Genomic DNA, 19,595 nt, shown 5'->3' on the forward strand with positions numbered 1-19,595 from the left:
ATTCTTTAAGTTATGTTAGTTAATCATTTGGAGAAGGCAATGGCACCCCACTCCAGTACTCTTGCCTGGAAAATCCCATGGACGGAGGAGCCTGGTAGGCTGCAGTCCATGGGGTCGCTAGGAGTCGGACACGACTGAGCGACTTCACTTTCACTTTTCACTTTCATGCATTGGAGGAGGAAATGGCAACCCACTCCAGTGTTCTTGCCTGGAGAATCCCAGGGATAGGGGAGCCTGGTGGGCTGCCGTCTATGGGGTTGCACAGAGTTGGACACGACTGAAGCAATTTAGCAGCAGCAGTTAACCATTACCGGCCTTCAGTTCAGTTCAGTCAACTCAGTCATGTCCAACTCTTTTCGACCCCATGGACTGCAGCACGCCAGGCTTCCCTGTCCATCACCAACTCCCAGAGCTTGCTCAAACTTATGTACATGGAGTCAGTGATGTCATCCAACCATCTCATCCTCTGTCTTCCCCTTTTCCTCCTGCCTTCAATCTTGCCCAGCATCAGAGTCTTTTCCAATGAGTCAGTTCTTCACATCAGGTGGCCAAAGTATTGGAGCTTCAACTTCAGCATCAGTCCTTGGAATGAATATTCAGGACTAATTTCCTTTAGGATTGACTAGGCCTTAGTCACACAAAAAAGGACAAGAATCCATAAAAGTGTGTTAGTCACTCACTCCTGTCTGACTCTTTGCGACCTCATGGACTGTAGCTCCTCAGGCTCCTCTGTCCATGGAATTCTCCAGGCAAGAATACTGGAGTGGGTTGCCATTCCCTCCTCCAGGGGAGCTTCCCGACCCAGGGATTGAATGCTCTCCAGCATGGCAGGCAGGAGCCACCAGGGAAGCCCCAAGAATCCTTGAAGAGATGGTCTTTGTTCGGCATATGCAAGTGAAGTGAAAGTGAAGTCGCTTAGTCGTGTCCGACTCTTTGCGACCCCATGGACTGTAGCCTACCAGGCTCCTCCCTCCATGGGATTCTCCAGGCAAGAGTACTGGAGTGGGTTGCCATTTCCTTCTCCAGGGGATCTTCCCGACCCTGGGATCGAACCCGGGTCTCCCGCATTCCAGGCAGATGCTTTAACCTCTGAGCCACCAAAGCTGCACCTAACCCATCTCCATACACTTGCTAAATTCGTCACCAAATTTTCCACGAGTTTTTAAAGTAAATCAAATGAATGTGAAAGCACAAAACCAAAAGCAAATCAAGAAGAGCAAAAGTCATATCTAACCAACCAGGATAAACGACCTCCCGAACACAACTCACTCAGCCGAGCCCCGCCCCTTCGCGGCCAGCCCCGCCCCTTCGCGGCCAGCCCCGCCTCCCCTCAGCAGGCCCCGCCTCTCCCCTTTCAGTCAGGCTCCGCTCCTTCCCCCACCAGACCGCGCCTGTTCCTCTGCCGCGCCTTTTGGGCGGGCCACTTCCCTCCCCGATAGTCCCCGCCTACCCAAGCCAGACCCCGCCCCTCCCAGGCGGACCCCGCCCCTTGGTTCTCGGCATTCCCTCAGGAAGGCTCCCGCTGTCTGCGTGGGTCTGGGCGCGGCGCGGGCCGGGCATGCGCAGAGCGTGAGGGCGCGGTTGCCGTGGCAGCGCCGGCCGAGGGGAGGGCGACCGGCGGGCTGAGGCGGCGGCGGGGACATCGAGAGCCCGCGGCCAGCCGGAGGCGGCGCCGGGCAGGCCTGAGCGGCGGGGCGCGGCGCCCGGCCCGTGGGGATGCGGGACCGGCTGCCGGACCTGACGGCGGTGAGCCGCGGGCGGGCGAGCTGGAGTGTAGCGGTTCGGGCCGGGAGCCCTGGAGGCACGAGGATGGGCGGGGGCGGGGAGGTGCAGGGCTGGGCTGGGGGCTCAGGGTGCGGGGTCACAGGGTGAGCGGGGAAGGGGAGTCCAGGTCCCGGGGCTCAGGCCGGGCGGGGCGGCCTCTGTGCGGGGTTGGAGGGGGCGCACGGCTTCCCCAGCCCGCAGCACCACCGTCCCACCATCTCCTTAACGCCCCGAAGGCACTCTTCTGCCCTCGCTTCTGCACTGGGCGTTGGGGCAGGGAATAGCTTTTGAGCCGGCGTCTCGGGGCCCGGCGGGGCCTCGAACCTCCTTTTCTGAGCTGGGCTCTGCTGCTTCTTCAGGTGACTTCCTTCCCTAGAGGCGGTCCATTCCTTCGCCCGGTTTAAATCCTTGCAGAGCACTTATGACCAGAAATTATTTGTTGAATTATGGACTGTTCCATCCTAGTATGCGTCAGCTCCCTGAGAGCAGGGACTTGTCCCCTTGCTCCCTGTCTTATATCTGGGGTTTTGGGTGGGACCCCGCGCGCAGTAGGAGCTCAGTGTATAGGTGGGAACGGATGTATCTGATGCCACATGCCAGTGGGCGCCTTGCCGGACTGGATGCTGGAAGGGAGCGGTGAGGCAGGTACAGAGGGGCGCCTTTTGTTTCCCCTGTAAATAGTTTGCTTTGCGTTTGTTTACTCCCAGTAAACCCCGCTGGTGGAGTACATAGGTGCTCAGCAAATTACCAATAACTTTAGTAAGAGAACAGTGTTTTGTTCCCTTAGGAAATGGAGTCGTGTTTGATGCATTCCACAGACAATACTGTGAATGAGATGATGACATTGAAACGGTAGTGGTTTATAGAATGTAGAAGAGTTGAAACATTTTAGGTGAACAGAATTAATTCTGACTTTTTTCTGGAAAAATACAAGTACTAAAATAGTGTTGAATGTTTGTATTTCGTTTCCCAGTACTCTGAACAGCCTCAGAACAGAGCAAGGCCCACTGCACTAAAGCACCCATTGAATGTAATGAATTAACTTTCTCCTCAGCTTCTAGAATGGATCCAGCCCTGTCCCAGGCTTAGGAAGTAGAGAGAATAGTCCCTCAGATTCTGTTGGCCAGATGAGGAATCTTAGTTTAGAGAAGCAATGAATGATTCATTCTTCAGATTATGAAAATTATGCTTTTACACTCTTACCCAGAAAGTTTCTTCATAGTGATTTTTCTTTGCTTCCGTTTTTACTAATGGTTAGATATTTTGATGTTTGTGTTTACAGGTTAGCAACATGTTAAACGGCAAATTGCTGTTCTGTTATTGCACTCAATGGAGTATCCTTCCTTGTTAGAAGCTCAGATATTTGTTAAGTGAAGAAATGAAGAATGTATTATGAAAGAATACAAATTTATGAATGTTGGAGAACAGTAGAAAATGTGTTAGTGGAATATGTGAGAAGCTTTTCTTGGCTTGTTTAGCAAAAAAAGCAAAAAACAGAGAAGGCAGTTCTTTATCACTCTTAAGTGTATGTGTATTTCAGCTCTTATGGCAACAGTGTGGGTAAGAACATGTTTTAATCTAGAATTCTAGAGGAAGAAGTGATCTTTTCTGATCCAGTACCATGTTGCTATAGATGAAGATTGAGCAGCTGTTTCTATGTCTGGAGTTGTTGAATCTTGGGCAGAAAATTTCTGAACCTCTCAAAACCTCAGTTTTCCTGTATATATAATGAGGATAATAAGATTTTTTTTGTGTACTCTTATGGAAGAAGCGCTGAATCATAGAATTATCTCCTGCGTGTGACACTCTGGGAGAGGGTGGGAGAGAGAAAAATGCTTTGTAATTACAAGTGTTATTAATATGTACTAGTTTTTAAAATGTTTTCAAGCAGTTATAAAAAGCAACCTTCTCCCTGGCATATTAACTCAAAATTGAATCTGACATACTTAAAGTTTAACTTTTAATATTTGAAAATTCATCTGAAAATTATCAGCTATCAAAGCTAATTTTTTTTTTTTCCAGGAAATGTGTCTTTTCCAGGTAGCTCTTGGAGTAGTAAAATGACCTTTCACAACCATGTTTCTAAGTGGCTGGTGTTTTTTCCTAGGCAAACGTGAATATTTAATTTTACTAGTTAAAACGCCTGTGTTGTCCACATTAACAAAATGTTCTTGATGCTTTCTAGAAGTTTCCTTTATTAGCTGTTAGTGATTCCTCCTGAAAAAAAGATTCCCACTGATAACTACTCGGAAAGGACTTAAAAGTTAGTTTGTCCAATACAGTTTGTCAAATACAGATTTAACTGCTTCTAAGCAAGAATTCTCTTTTTGAGCAGCCAGTTAGTTCATTTGGGTGTAGAAAGTTTGAGTGACTTGCCCAAGATTTCCTAAACTCTAAATCCAGAAGGATGTTTCTGATTTTTAAAAAAATAAAAGGACCATACATTCAGTAGATTCTGAGCACTGGATCTCTGTGAGGTTACGTGCTAAGTGCAGAGGGCACAGAAATGAACTGGGTGTGTGCTGTGAATGTGCACAGCCGGGTAAGGATGTGTGCAGAAGCAGAAGGAAGTAGGTTTAGGAAGTAAGTCAAAGTGGGATTGCTGTCCTTCGAGATAATGACCCCAAATATATTTTGATTACCTTTTAAAAAAAGTTTGTCAGTGCAAAAGACTGTATTTATGATAGTTAAAAACAGAAAAATTGCAAATTTCAGCTGTGGGAATTTGCAGAGTAATAGACATAAACACACATACTTAGATGGTATTCATTAGTAGACATAGGAGAAGATTATATTTTTTAAGGAAAATTATATTGAAATGTAGTTGATTTACAATGTTCTGTTTCTGCTGGACAAAGTGATTCAGTTATATATATGTATTTTTTTTCATAATCTTTTCTATTAGGGTTTTCACAGGGTATTGAATATAGTTCCCTGTCTACACAGTAGGACTTTGTTTATTGAGAAAATTACTATTTTTAATACTTGGGTTTATGGTGATGAATTGCACGTAAAATTTTTTAAAGGGCAAGAGAAGCTGCCCGCATATTTTTAAGGTTCTATTTTGGCAGCTCAGATGGGGACACAGAGTGCAGATTGTTATGTGGTAAAGATTCAGGTTCCAACTTAGAAAGTAAAAACATTTTTTTCTAAGTATGTCACTGAAATTTAAAATACTGAGAATTTCATAATACATGTGTACTTTAATATATGAATTGTCTATAATATTTGAATATGTTGAGGATTTCATGATTTACTGATTCCTGTGTCATTCTACAGACAGTTGGGATCTTTGCAACCCAGATCTATAGTTTCTCTGTGTATAGGCAAGATGGATTGCATTTCCTCCTCCAGGGAATCTTCCCAACCCCAGGGATCGAACCCGTGTCGATCTGCATTGGCAGGCAGATTCTTGACCACTGCGCCTCCTGGGAAGCCCTTGATATTTCTCTGGGAACCACAATAAATACTGTTTGTATACAAAATAAAAAAGCAAAGTCTCTACATTTCCACAGGTTAATTACTTGTTTTTAATTTCAAGTCTGTTCATTCTGAATATGAGGAATGGAGAACCCAAGAGAGAACCAGTACCTCACTCTGGCAGGTCCCCTGGCCCAGTCCGCTGTTCCCACGTGCCCTCTCTGGGTCCTCGTGAGCTACTCACTTTGTATGTCTCTTGCCCCCCTCCCCTTTTCTGGCCCCACGTTTTCTTTTGGCCTCAGTGCAAGCACTGCTACCAGGAAGTCTTCCCTCTTGTGTCCCCAGCGATCTCCCATCTCTGCCCATCCAAACACACACGTGGTCCTGTTTTCTGCGCCCTCCCACAGACTCTGCACCCTTCCAGGGCAGATGGGTGCTGTCAGGTTTGCTCTGAGGGCTCAGAACTCTGCATGGAGCACCTGCTGGGTATGGTTTGAGTGCGTTTGCTTCTGAGCACGCCCATGGTTAGTTAGGAAAATGCAGATGACAATGGACTCTGTTGTCTTCAGGCTCTTTGGGTTGCAAGGGACAGAAACCCCTTCGCTAAAACAGAAAAGGGAGACTGATGCAAGGGTAGAATGGGGCTTCAGACTCAACAGCGCGATGTGCTGTCAGACCTCACAAGGGGATGGAACCAGGGGCTAGCGAGCAACCAAGACTGCCTCTGTCTCCAGTCCTGCCCACTGTGCCGCTTCGTGCTGTGTGTGTCTGCGTCTTTGTTTCCTGGTTTCCCTGTCCTGTATGTGCTTTCTCTCCTCTCCACCCCCACCTCCATCTCATCTCTGTGCCCTTCGTTCATTCCTTTAGCTGGTCTCAACTGAGTGGCTGCTACGTGCCAGGCACTGTTTCAGGCGTAAGTTGCAGCAAGACCCTTGAAGTCCTTGCTCCCCTGAAATGTGTCCTGGTGGGAGAGGACAAGGAACAGTTAAGTCAATGAGCAGTAACTGCTGGGGAGCATATAAAACAGTGAGTGGGTATGGGTTGGCTGCTTTGGGCTGGGTGATCAGGGGTCTTGATCAGGGAGGTCTCTGAGCTGAGATGTGATGAGAAGGAGGAGCCAGCTGGGTATAAGCTGGGCAGGGGGCACGGCCAGCCAAGGCTCTGCTCTTAAGAAGAGAAGGATGATGAGTTTGATAGTGGTGAGTGAAAATGAGAGATGAGGAAAAATCTTTAAATATACCTTTGAGAGGAAAAAAACCAGAAGCATTTATGCAGTACAGTGTTATTTATGTAAAGTGTAAGGACCTGTAGTATTTATATAATAATAATGGAGATAAACATGAAGTGAAAATGTAAAGCATGAAACAGTAATATTCTACCTAGGGCATAAAACTATAACTGATTATATAAAAATATGGGAAAGAAATGATACTTATATCTGGCAACATGATTACCAACTGGCCATCGGTCAGCTTTTACCTATTTTTAATTACAAGTATTCTTTTTTTTTTTTTTAACTGAAGTAATGCAATTTTGAAAAGTCACCATATTCTAGCAATAAAGCTATTGCCAGCATTGGGCATATTTCAAGATAATTGTTTCCCCACAATTAGCATTTGCATGGAATGCCCTAGTGTACATGTATATGGAGAATAACATGGAGAAAAATTGAGTATCTTATCCAACATTGGATTCTTTTAGTTTGCAATAATTCAGCTTCTCAATTATCTCAACAGAGAGCATTCCAGTGACAGAGAATTCATCTTTGTTAAATAGTTTCTAAACAGGGAAGCTCCTTACTGTCTCTTCCTCACAATACTTTTCACAGAGAGAATTGTATTTTAATATAATGCTCCTTTTAAGGAGAATTCTTTTAAAATTTAACAGAAATGGAATGTTGATATTTGGGTGCTTATCTTGCCCTTTGACACTTTGGAAATCAAGTTGGAGGCTATTCCCACTGCTCTTAGTGAATGCCACCAATCATTTTGTTATTTACGATAAGTGCACTGTTACAAACAACAGCTGTTGTACAGAGGTTACACCATCTCAGCTGGAAAGATGGAACATGGGCTTCGTGGACGTGGGGGGCGATTGTGTAGCTTAAATAGCATTGTTAGGTAGTTATTCTTTGTTTTTTTAGTGAATGGAAAAGCTAAGATAGTATTACTGGGTCTATTTTCTCATGTCTAATAGTTTTGAGAATTCTAGATGGACCTAAGAAATATAAGTAGGAAATAGGCTTTATTCCAACATAAAATAAAAAGTTAAAAAAGAAAAAATATCTTCACAACTGATTTTATATGTTTTTATCTGTTTATGACATAAGAATACCATGCCCTAATGAATAGAAATAATTTTAATAATATCTAATCTGCAAAAATTGTGTTAAAATTGCACACAGTATCATTGTTTTGCTGATTTTTCTCTAAGGCACTGAAACATAACAGTAAAACCAATAGCCAAAAAAAAAGAAAAAAGAAGGAAAAAAGACAGTAGAGGAAACAGATTCCAGTCATTGGCTCCCTCTTGGTCTGCAGGTAGAGAAATGAATGATTTACTAGCGAGTGAATGACTGTGAATAGAGATCACGCGTGGTGACATGTGGGTCTCAGCATCCAGGAAGAGTTGAGTTTTTTGGTGGTTGGTTGTTTATTCACTGCCTCCTGCAAGGAGAGTGGTCCATGTATAATGTAATGGTAAAAGGACTGACTTCCCTTAGGGAGAGTGTCATGTTGGACATCGTCTCCCCTGAGCCAGAAATAACTAAGTTTCTGTCCCGGAGCAGGTGGAGTAGGGAGCTTAGGTTCTCGGCTGTGTCACGCGTGGCAGGCAGCCTGTGTGTGGGCTTTGCCACGAGATGGAGTTGTGCTGCCGGGCTGGGGGCAGGGAGCGTGCAGGTGCAGTGAGACAGTCTGTGAACTGACCACTGGATTCATCGAGGGCTCCCTATATTATTCCTTCTACTTCCGTACATGTTTTGTCATTTTCCACAACAAAAAGTAAGACAGACACTGAGGCCTCTGAGAACTTCGGGTAGCTGTCAGAGGGGTGAGATGGGTGCCCTCTGCCCCAGGAAAGCCACGGTGGGGGCAGGTGGGTTGTCATCGCTCATCCTCTGGGCCACAAGGGAATCCCAGCCCTGCTCAGCCACGTTCAAGTTCATTCTCTACCCTTCCCCCATTCTTATTTGGTGAATTCATGGGGACTTAATTTAGTTCACTCCAGTGTCCCTGGCCCCTGGAATGTCCCCTTCCCGCATCTGTGAAAAGAAGTCAGCCATGGGGGTACAGTGACATGCAGGGTCATTCAAAGACGACATGATTGTGAAGGCCAAGGAAGCTGCCCCGGGAGCTCAGAAGGGAGCCTGGGAGCCAGGCTGTGCCTGGAGGACCCATGTGAAATCCCCTCCTCCAGGAGGAGGTCCGTGCTGTGTGGTCAAGAGCGAGGGCCTCTGGAGTCAGATGGATAAGGTGGTCTCAGCTCTGAATGTCCAGGGAAGCCCTTCACCCCTCCTGCCTTAGCTGCTTCTCGCAGAGTTGGGGGAGCAGGTGTGGAAGGCATTTTAAGTTTCCTGGTGCTCCTGCCATTGGTGAGTCAGCACAGTTGTGGGTTTGTGAAGTTGAACCCTCCTGGTTCCCAGAGAGGCTTGAGGCTGTGAGCATGGTGCTCAGCTGTCCTGGGGTGTTCTGTGTGTGAAATGGGGGTGCTTGCCCCCCTCCAATGGCTACTGGAGTGGGTAGCCATTCCCTTCTCCAGGGGATCTTCCCAAGGCTTCAGGTGGTGCTGGAGGACCAACACAACATCAAGTCCTCCTGCTGCCCCAGTGCCCTGGCCCGTGACGCCTGTTCAGTTCAGTTCAGTCGCTCAGTCGTGCCCATTAGCAGCCCTCTTTCACTTCAAATAATGCGGGAGCCTGGAGAAGAGCTCTACGCCGTTGGCGGGTTTGCCTGAACGTCACTTTTATTGCAGTTAGCTGATTGCTGATCTGCTTTTAAGTGCTCTTTTGCTGGGAATTAAGAACATGGACCTGAAATGATTTTAAAAGCCTTTATTGGTGTGTGGACACCCTGTGAAAATCACATGCCTTATGAAGCCCCAAGTGGGCAGTTTTCCTGCAGCCCCACCTTTGGAGAAGAAAACGGATGTCATCTTCACTTTAGAGACCAGGAGACAGACTAGGAGAAGTTGGTAGTGCCCAGCTGGTAAGCAGGTTAGAAGCCAGATGTGCGACTCCCAAGACAGTATTCTTCTCTCTAGTTGAGACTGTCTGCTTGGGTCCAGAGCGGTGTCTTGGTTAGTTAGCACGGTTGGTTAAAGAAAGGATCGGGGTCGGCATGCTTCGGTCCTTTGTGTGTCCTTGGGCTCTTGTGACAGAAGACCACAGATGGGGTCACAAACATGCTGTCACGTCTGGCCCCGGAGGCCAAAGCCTGAAGTCAGGATGTCGCAGGGCCACGCTCCCCCAAACCTGGGGGGAGTCCTGCCTTGCTGCTCATGTCTCCGGGAGTGGCGGCAGTCCTTGGCTCTTTGGCTTACAGACCCTTCACTACCCTCTCTGCCTTGCTCGCCACGTGGCCGCCTCCCCTGTGTCTCTGTCTCTTATAAGGACAGAGTCATGTGGGGTTAAGGGCCCATCCTGCTCCAGCATGACCTCATCTTAACTAATTACGTCTTCCTAGACCCTTTCTCCAAGTACGGGTCCTGGGGGTTTGCAACATTTATTTTTAGGGGGACAGTTCAACCCATAATACCTGCCCTGTTAGCAGAGCACAAATGAAACATTCTCAGTAGCAGCGCTGCCTAATTGCGGGCATCTTCCTCCGTGACCGGAGTCACGTGAGAGCAGGGTGGTGGCTCAAAGTAAGGGCCCTGCTGGGGAAACCACTCCAGGCGGATGCCCTGGGGAGTCGGTGTAAACAGAAGCAATGGTGTGCAGAGAGCTCAGCCTACAGCCCTGAGAGGCGCCCGCTGACCCCTGCCTGCAGCTCAGTGAGCTTCTCCCAGAACCCTGTGGAGGTGGGTTTGCTTTTCCCTCGACACCGCCCCACGGCTGTCCAGTGTGTGTGTCACCTGGTGATAAAATACTCTTTATGGCTCTCATAAAAACCCCTTGTCTGAGGGAGCTCATGCCTCTCTATCTTGGAGAAGCACATTTCTTCCTTAGCCCTCGTAGATTGTCTTATCTGCACCCAGAAGTGGCCCCAGGGCAAGGGAGGTGCGGAAGCCTTCCATGGGGTGGTGAGAGATTCCTGTTGAAGTTTAGGCCAGATCGATTTGCCTCAGCGTGGGCCCTGGAAGCTGCAGAGGGAGGCTGCATCGTGTTTTCTTACCACATTTATTACATTTGGCAGATCTTTCGTAACTAAATTTAGTGGAATTTTGTTTCCACATCATTCCTGGTTGCAGATCAGTAAAGCTACACTTAAAACTTTTAGTGCTCAATGACTCTGATTTTCCTGAGGGTCCAGAATTCCTGAAATCTGTGGCTGCCTCAGTTTCCGCAGTTAGAGCTGAATGGCTGCCCAGCGCGCCCGCAGGGAGATGGTTCCAAACAGTTCCCTCCTCTGTATGCTGCCAGGCATCTTTCCTTTCTCCTCTCGAATCCACAGCTCTCACTGGTAGATCCTGTGGCACGTGTCCTTGATAAATATTGTGTGACTCGGATGCCAGGTCCCGGGGTCTGACATTGTCTCCTCTCCCCTGTAGCTGTAGACAGAGGTGGCTTTCTTCCCACTATAGTAAGTTCCCTACATACAAACGAGTTCAGTTCTGAGAGCATGTTCACAAGTCTGGTTTGTTTGTAAGTCCAACAAAGTTAGCTTAGGTACCCAACTAACACAGTCAGCTATATAGTACTGTAGTGTGAAGTGAAGTGAAATGAAGTGAAGTGAAAACCACTTAGTCGGGTCCGACTCTTGGTGACCCCATGGACTATGCAGTCATTGGATTTCTGCAGGCCAGAATACTGGAGTGGCTAGCCATTCCCTTCTCCAGGGGATCTTCCCAACCCAGGGATCGAACCCAGGTCTCCCTCATTGCAAGCAGATTCTTTATCAACTGAGCCACAAGGGAAGCCCTGCACACAAATAATACATAAAAAACAAACATAGAAAATTAAACATTTAAAATCTTAGAGTACCTTGAGAAGTATAGTAGTATAGTACGACAGCTGGTGAACAGGGCTGGCAAGAAGAGTTACTGACTGGAGTGGGGAGTGGAGGTGGGAGATGGCAGAGCTGAAGGATCGTCAACAATAGGAGACGGAGGGCAAGCTGCAATTTCACTCACGCCTGACGCTGATGACACTGGTTCCTTGCTGGCTTCAATTCTATCTTCCCTCTCAGAAAAACGGTCCAGTGATGTCTGGGTAGTAGTTCTTTTTTTCTCATCATACCAGTTACCAACTCCATCGTCACTGCTTTTGCATTTGCTTCCAGACATCCTGGGCTTGAAATAAAACTGCATTACTATACAGTAAAGTGTACAAAAGCACAACTGTGTGTAGAGGATGTACACATGTGACAGTGTACACCAGACATGCGAACTTACATGATTGGACATGGGAGTGCACGTTCATGTCTTTGAAAGCTTGCAACTTGAAGGTTCGTGTGTAGGGGACTTACTGCAAAGACTTTTCACTGTTTCATTCTTTTGCCTCCCTTGAGGGGTGGGTTAGGGTTACAGTGTGATGAGGTTCTGGATGTCCTAGGGTAGTCTCAAGTCTCAAGTCTCAAGAGGAATGCCCCACTCTGGCCCCACCCAGCCGGAGACCCAGCCATCCCAGGCGGTCCTGATGTCCCTCAAGTGTGAGAACCCCTGGCCTAGAACATCTCTTCAATGTTATTTTAAACTGAGGCACCTGATTTGTAAAGTACAGTGTCATCCTGGCCTTTCCCAGTGGTGGGTTGCTTTCTTCCTCAGTGTTCCTTTGTTGTTCATTTGTGAAGTTGTGTCCAACTCTGTAATCCCCTGGACTACAGCACGCCAGGTTTCTCTGTCCTTCACCGTCTCCCAGAGTTTGCTCAAACTCCTTTGAGTTGGTGATGCCATCCAACCATCTTATCCTCTGTTGTCCCCTTCTCCTTCTGCCCTCAATCTTTGCTAGCATCAGGGTCTTTTCCAATGAGCTGGCTCTTCGTATCCGGTGGCCAAAGTACTGGAACTTCAGCTTCAGCATCAGTCCTTCCAAAGAATATTCTGGGTTGATTTCCTTTAGAATTGACTGGTTTGATCTCCTTGCTGTCCAAGGGACTCGCAAGAGTCTCTTCCAGTTCCACAGTTCACTCAGGTCTTCTTTAGAGTCTGTCTTTAGTAAAATGTTTATTGATTATACGAGTGTGGCCATAACTGGGAATTACTTACTTAGGGAAAAATGATAAACACCAGCTAACATATGTGAAAGTTCTTTGAAAATTATTACCTAATCTAGAAAAGTTGGGCCCAAAAGTCTGGAAAAGAAAGTTACAGAGGATGAGATGGCTGGAAGACGTCACCGATTCTGTGGACCTGAACTTGGGCAAATTCTGGGAGATGGTAGGGACAGAGAAGCCTGGCGTGCTGCAGTCCATGGGGCTGCAAAGGGTCGGACACGACTGAGCGACTAAACAACAACTAGAAAAATTGACTAGTGGTGTCAGTATTTTTAATCTTTATAGACAGTGTGCAGTGTAAGCAGATTCACTTGTGGAAGATAAACCTGCCCTGTGTCACATGGACGTACTCAGTGAGAATGAATGATTGATCCTCTGCCGCTCAGTTCTCGGAGATCTAGCTGTTGATTCCCCCTGACGTGGCTCCTTCTCCTGGCTGATTGGCTGTGTGCGCCTGCCCTGACTGTGTGTGGCCTGGTGGATGTCATGGCCTTGGTGGGTGGCAGGCTTCTTACACTTTGGTGCTTTTAGTGAGCTGAGATCGTGTAGGTACCCAGCTGCTCTTGTCTTTCAGTTCACTGTTGGTGCCTCTGTGAAAACTTTTAAAACCAGAATTTTACATTTCATATTTTTCCATTTCAGTGTAGGAAAAATGATGATGGGGACACAACTGTTGTTGTTGAAAAGGACCATTTTATGGATGATTTCTTCCATCAGGTAAGAGTCGTTTTGTGAAAGCCAGTCTGTCATTTTTCTTTAAACATAATTAAATTAATGTAACTGTGCATTTGTCGTATTTGAAATAATACCCAAACTAAATATTTTTAAAAACTGACGTTTGAATGACAAAAAGTGCTGTAGACTTTTTAGTGCTTTTAGCACATTTGTTGCTGTTGAACCCTTCTTCCTGGTGACTGACTTGGGGCGGGGGGAGGGTGGGTGAGAACGGTGATGGGGGGCCGAGGGCCTCTGAGGAGACTGAAGCCCACGGGCTGGGGGTGGCCAGCAAGGTGGGCCTGCTGCCCACGGGCTCGTGCTGGGAGAAGGGACCTCCTCCAAGCACAGGGTCCCTCAGGGAGGCCCTGCCGCACCCATGGCCAGTGGGGTCCTCCAGACGAAGGGAGCCTGGGTCCTTGCAGTGGAGGGCCTGGTGGCGGTGATGTCCCTCAGCTGGCAGTCAGGCGTGCACAGTACACACGGCGAGGCTTCTCCCGCTCTTCTGTCGAGTGCCAGTGAGTCCCGTGTATCAAAGGGCTCGCTCATATGGTGCATTTTCTAAAATCTGTGATTAAATTTTAAATTCTTCTCCTGAGAAGTTTCCCAAATATCAAAGCATGAGTCTCTAGGTCATATGGGACTTTGCTCACTCCTGAGAGATCTTATCCTTGAGCAAAGATATGATTGTGGCAACTCTGCTCTGCCTTGGTTAGCCTGGCCTTTCTCTGGACTGTCTGTACAGGGGCGAAGCCTCTGGACCTGTGCCCTTGGGTCTTCCCTTGAACCTGTCTCCCAGACTTCCCCCTAAGGCCTTTCCTGCTCCCTCGAAACTCCCCAGGGTTTTTTCCTAGAATTTAAACATGACAGCATGTTTAAATTCTTAACCCTAAGTCATAGTTGATCAAATTTTGCATAATTTCAAATATTTGAAATTGAGTCTGAGAACAGATATTTTGACTTTGTTAAGCATTAAGAAAAGAAACATGGTCAGTATAACTTTTTAACAATGAAAACTTCATTTGCAAGGACTTGTTTTGATTATGCTGAATCTAGTCTGAGTTTGAGTTGATTCTTAAATCTGTTGGCAGTGTAAACTGGAAGATACATGGATCAATACATGCATTTGAAAATATGTAATATGTTAATTAAAAATGTATTACAAGTTACCAACTTTCTAGCCAGAATTTATTGAATACGTAGTTCATTGGGTTTCAAATATATTTATGTTAGTTCCTAGTCTTTTCTAATTGAAAAAAACATGAAATTAAATCATTATCTATAGGGCTTACTTTACTGGAGTTAAGTTACTGGATTTCTGGATTTCACTTTGCAAACAAGATGCTTTTCATCCTGATTAGTTTACCTGCCCACTTTGTAAAATCATTATTTCTCTGATTTTACCCCTTTTACCTAGATGCTTAGTCCTTCCATATCAGTTCTCCAGAAAAACCCATATTTTTTTTTTCATATTTTTTATTTTAAGAATATTTTAGCAGTAAATGATGTATTTCATAGAAGAATTATAATCGCTGTGTCATTGAGCTGTAGTAACAGCACTAATCCATTTTGGCTGCAGGTGTTAGAGACGCATACAAAAACGGGTGAGTGGTGTGAGGGAGGTTTGAGAGCCATTGATTCTAACTTAAGTTCCAGTTTCATTTGTTAAATAGTTGACTTATTTTGCAGTTGACTTCTGTGAAATGACTTTTTTTTTGGCTGTGCCGTGCTGCGTGTGGGATCTTAGTCCCCAGCTAGGGACTGAACCTGTGTGCGCTGCAGTGGAAGCCTGAGGTCGTAACCACTGGACCGCCAGGGACATCCTGAAATGACTTCTGAAACAAATAGAGAAGCAAATGATGTTTGTTAATACAAGCTCTTTCTTTAGAAAATGACATTTAGGTCTTAAGCATCACATAGAATATTGCAAAAGATAGGAATTTTGCACATGACCAGTGTTGGTTGAAACTAAAATAATGTTGTAATAGGCGGCCAGGAGATCCCCTTTTTGTGAAAGTAGCTTGTGGCTGTCCGAGAGAGCCCATGTGGTGTAATTCATAGGCGTAAACGGGCCTGGCGCCACCGTGAGAATGGCACTTCCCTCCTGGTACCGAGTTGGTGGCTCAGCAGTTTCCTTTTCTTTTTGGGCCACACTGGTGCTTCTGCTGCACAGATAATGTTGGTGTGTGTAGAACTTTCCAAGAGGCAAAGGAGTATCTTTTCTACTTTGTGACAGATGTGTCTCACTGACTTTACTTCAGAAATGGTGCTTTAAAGATGGCTAACTGAAATGTAAATCTGTGCACTAAACCCGCAAAATCATTTGTGCTTAAGCTTGTGTGATAAAGTAACAAAAATTTAAAAAGGTTCTGTTGTAATTTTGTGTGTGGTTTTTACCTGATTAATAAAATTAAAAGTATGTGAAGTTCTGTAGAAATCATGTATAGATGGAAATAACACTCAGGACTAATGAAATAGCCCTTCACTGCTCTATGAAAGCAGAATTCTGTGTCAGACTGTCCTCTAATATGCAACTTTTCAAAATGTGCTGTGAGGCTTGGACCCAGTGTCCCTGGGATCCCTGAGACCCTTCGAAGGAGTTTGTGTAGCTGAAACAATTTTCATTACAATACGAAGATGTTCACCTGTTTCCTCTCCCTCTGTCATGAATGACCATGGGGGTGGGGGCAGTTTTCAGAGGCGACATCACAACAGACTGAACACAGAAACAGGCATCAGAATCAAGGTGCCTTCCGTTAAGCTAGAAGCTAGATTTGCAGAGAAATGTAAATCACTGCTCTTACTGTCACTGATTTTGGGGGAAAATACTACTTTTTTCCATAAAAATACATTATTTATGTTAACATGTATTTTTAGTGTCCTGCTGCTGCAGTAACAAATGGCCACGAATACAGAGCATGCATTTATCGTCTCACAGTTCCAGAGGTCAGAAGTCTGGAACGAGCTGGAGCACACGTCAGGGTGCTTGCAGGGTTATGTCCTCCTATAGGCTCGAGGGAATATCTGCGTTCTTGCTGTTCCAGCTTCTGGAATCTCCTTCATTCTTGGCTCGTGGCCCGTTCCTCCATCTAAAGCACATCTCTGCTTGTTTCTAAATTTGATCCCATTGCTTCTGTTTTTTAAGGACTCTTTTGGTTACTTTGGATATTCAGATAATCCAGGATAATCGCCCGTCTCGACCCTTAACTAACCACACCTGCCAAGCGCCTTTTGCCCTGTAAGGTCACGTGCAGAGGATTAAGATGTGGACGTCCACCACAGCATGTCGTGGGTTTGTGATGACTGTAGTAAGAGAATTCTTACATGTTAAAGATGTATCAGAGAAGGCAATGGCACCCCACTCCAGTGCTTTTGCCTAGAAAATCCCATGGACGGAGGAGCCTGGTAGGCTGCAGTCCATGGGGTCGCTAGAGTCAGACACAACTGAGCGAATTCCCTTTCACTTTTCTTTTTCATGCATTGGAGAAGGAAATGGCAACCCACTCCAGTATTCTTGCCTGGAGAATCCCAGGGATGGGAAGCCTGGTGGGCTGCCGTCTCTGGGGTCTCACAGAGTCGGACACGACTGAAGCGACTTAGCAGCAGCAGCAGCAGCAAAGGTGTATCTCCGCTGTGGTACTTAGATCGGAAGGAGCTGCAGCCTACCTGAGCCAAAGCAGACATCTCACCTCTCCACAGAGAGGTACATCCCCATTGCTCAGAAATCAGGATGATGAGAGAGGACACACTCCTAGGAGAGGCCTCACCCTACCCCCATCTTCATCTGCTTGTCTTCTCACCTCTCACCTCGAGAGGGGTCCTTTTTTAAGTTTCGTTTTGAGACATCCCAGTGTTTCTTCCTGTAAATGTTAACATCTGCCCATTAATCTGTTTGTTTTGGCATTTTTCATCACTGTTAACACGTATATACAGTATTCTGCAACTCATAGGTATTTTTTCCCCCTGTGATTTTAACTGGGTAATATATGTAATATATCCTGAGTATCTTTTTATGTCTTTTGTTATAGTTCCATAATGTAACCTAACAAGCCTCCTTTTGCTGGGCTTTAGGATTTTCCTTGGAAGGCAATGGCAGCCCACTCCAGTACTCTTGCCTGGAAAATTCCATGGACAGAGGAGCCTGGTGGGTTGCAGTCCATGGGGTCGCTAAGAGTTGGGCACAACTGAGCGATTTCACTTTCAGTTTTCACTTCCGTGCATTGGAGAAGGACATGGCAACCCACTCCAGTGTTCTTGCCTGGAGAATCCCAGGGACGGGGGAGCCTGGTGGGCTGCCGTCTATGGGGTCGCACAGAGTCGGACACGACTGAAGCGACTTAGCAGCAGCAGCAGCAGCAGCAGGATTTTCCTAATTTTTTTTTTAAAGATATATATATATATATATATGTATATATATTTTATATGACCATTTTTTAAGTCTTTATTGAATTTGTTACAATATCATTTCTGTTTTATGTTTTGGTTTTTTGGCCATGAGGCAGCTCCCTGACCAGGGATCGAAACACTTCTTCATTGGAAGGGGGAGTCTTAACCACTGGACTGCCAGGGAAGTCTCCCTGAGGTTTTAAGTATAGAAATTGTGCTTAGTTTCCTGGGGCTACACACATTCCGTGGCTTGAAACAGCTCAGATTTATCCTCATTATTTCTGAAGGCAAGAAGTCCACCCTGGTTCCACTGGGATGAACCGTGGTGTCAGCAGGATCGCATGCGCTCCTGGGAGGCTCCCTGGAGACCCTGCCTCTCCTGCTCCCGAGCTGTGTCCCCGTCCTCTCCCCTCGGCCACCCCACCTTCTTCCAGGCCAGCAGCACAGCATCTTGCTTCACTGGGTCGCGTGGCCTTCTTCTGTAGCCACATCGTCTTCTGTTCTCCCTTACAAGTACACTTGAGATGATGTTGGGGGTCCACCTGGAGGATCCAGGATTGTCCGTCTCCCCATCTCAGGATCCTTTGTTTAGGTCACATCTGCACTTTCTTTTGCCATATAAGGTAACCATCAGAGGTCACAGGGGTTAGGGCCTGGACATTTTGGGGGAACAGTATTCATGCTGCCACCCTTGTTAAGAATCCATCTGGACAAATCTTTGTAATGAGTACATTACATTTTGAAGCAAGTGTTGAATACTTCAGATAATCAGAGGCAAAAAATAATGACTAAGAAGGCTGGATCTTACCAGCTGTCCATGCCTCCCCACATGAGAATGTTATCGCTGGCCTGGCCTACCGAGTGAGTTCCCTTCTTGACTGCACAGAGAACTGGTGCTCAGAGCAGGTGCTTTTATAACAGCTGCCACTGTCTGTGCTAATACTGGGTCGTGATTATAAAACTTCTTATAGCCAACTAGGTTTTCCTGGGGATTGATGCTGCCTTATTTCCCTTTATTTTGAAACTTTTTAATTTTATATATTTTACTTTTTAAAATATTTTATTCTATATATATATATATAGGAGTGTAGATGATTAACAATGTTGTGCTTGTTTTAGGTGGACAGCAAAGTGACTCAGCCATATACATACATAAATCATTTCTCTTTATTTTTTTTAAGTTGAGTGGGGAAAGGTTATTATTTCTTTATGTGGTACTTATTCACTTATTTCCCTCTTTTATCCTTCCCTCTTTAGGTAATGAAAAGCAAACCTGAATTTGCCACAGTGGTGATGACTTTTTCTCTCTCTCCTAGGTCGAGGAGATCAGAAACAGTATAGCGAAAATAGCTCAGTATGTCGAAGAAGTGAAGAAAAACCACAGCATCATTCTTTCTGCACCAAACCCAGAAGGAAGTAAGTCGTTGGTTTTAAAAAGAAGTCTGTCTGTCTGTCTGATCTGCCTGTCTTGCTGTCCATAACACAGCCTCAGCCCGGGAACTGTGAGCTTAAGCTGGAAGCCTGTAAAAAGTGCTGGAGGCTGGCAGTCCACCCTCTGCATTCTCATGTCTGGTCTGGGCAAGCCAAGGCCTCGGTGTGGTTTTTTTTTTACAGCTTCCATGGGATCTGCTCTTCAGCCTGGGTGAGGACAACTGATGCATGACAGCCATGAGAATACACGGACATGACTTCGCAGGACTCTGGGACCACATCAGTGATTGATGGGGTCTTCAGTTCAGTTCAGTCGCTCAGTCATGTCTGACTCTTTGCGACCGCATGAATCACAGCACGCCAGGCCTCCCTGTCCATCACCAACTCCCTGAGTTTACCCAAACTCATGTCCATCGAGTCATTGATGCCATCCAGCCATCTCATCCTCTGTTGTCCCCTTCTCCTCCTGCCCCCAATCCCTCCCAGCATCAGGGTCTTTTCCAATGA

General features: G+C 46.1%; 1 protein-coding gene across 6 annotated transcripts in view; it reads left to right on the forward strand.

Moving 5' to 3' along the window:
* The first annotated feature begins 1,538 nt into the window (after positions 1-1,538).
* Positions 1,539-19,595, forward strand: part of STX2 (syntaxin 2) — a 271,361-nt gene continuing 253,304 nt past the window's right edge. For 2 of the 6 annotated variants that reach the window (XR_011561134.1, XM_070769352.1), the window contains exons 1-3: positions 1,551-1,746; positions 13,200-13,274; positions 18,974-19,073. Coding sequence is in view for 4 of the 6 variants with exons in the window: in XM_070769352.1 (XP_070625453.1) it covers positions 1,717-1,746; positions 13,200-13,274; positions 18,974-19,073 (205 nt within the window). In the remaining 2 variants the exon portion in view is untranslated. Of the gene's footprint in view, positions 1,747-13,199; positions 13,275-18,973; positions 19,074-19,595 lie in introns of all 6 variants that reach the window. The other 4 variants (XR_011561135.1, XM_070769353.1, XM_019977801.2 and 1 more) reach the window with 4 other exon arrangements.

Source organism: Bos indicus, chromosome 17 (genome assembly GCF_029378745.1).
Source record: "Bos indicus isolate NIAB-ARS_2022 breed Sahiwal x Tharparkar chromosome 17, NIAB-ARS_B.indTharparkar_mat_pri_1.0, whole genome shotgun sequence".
Classification (NCBI taxonomy): domain Eukaryota; kingdom Metazoa; phylum Chordata; class Mammalia; order Artiodactyla; family Bovidae; genus Bos; species Bos indicus.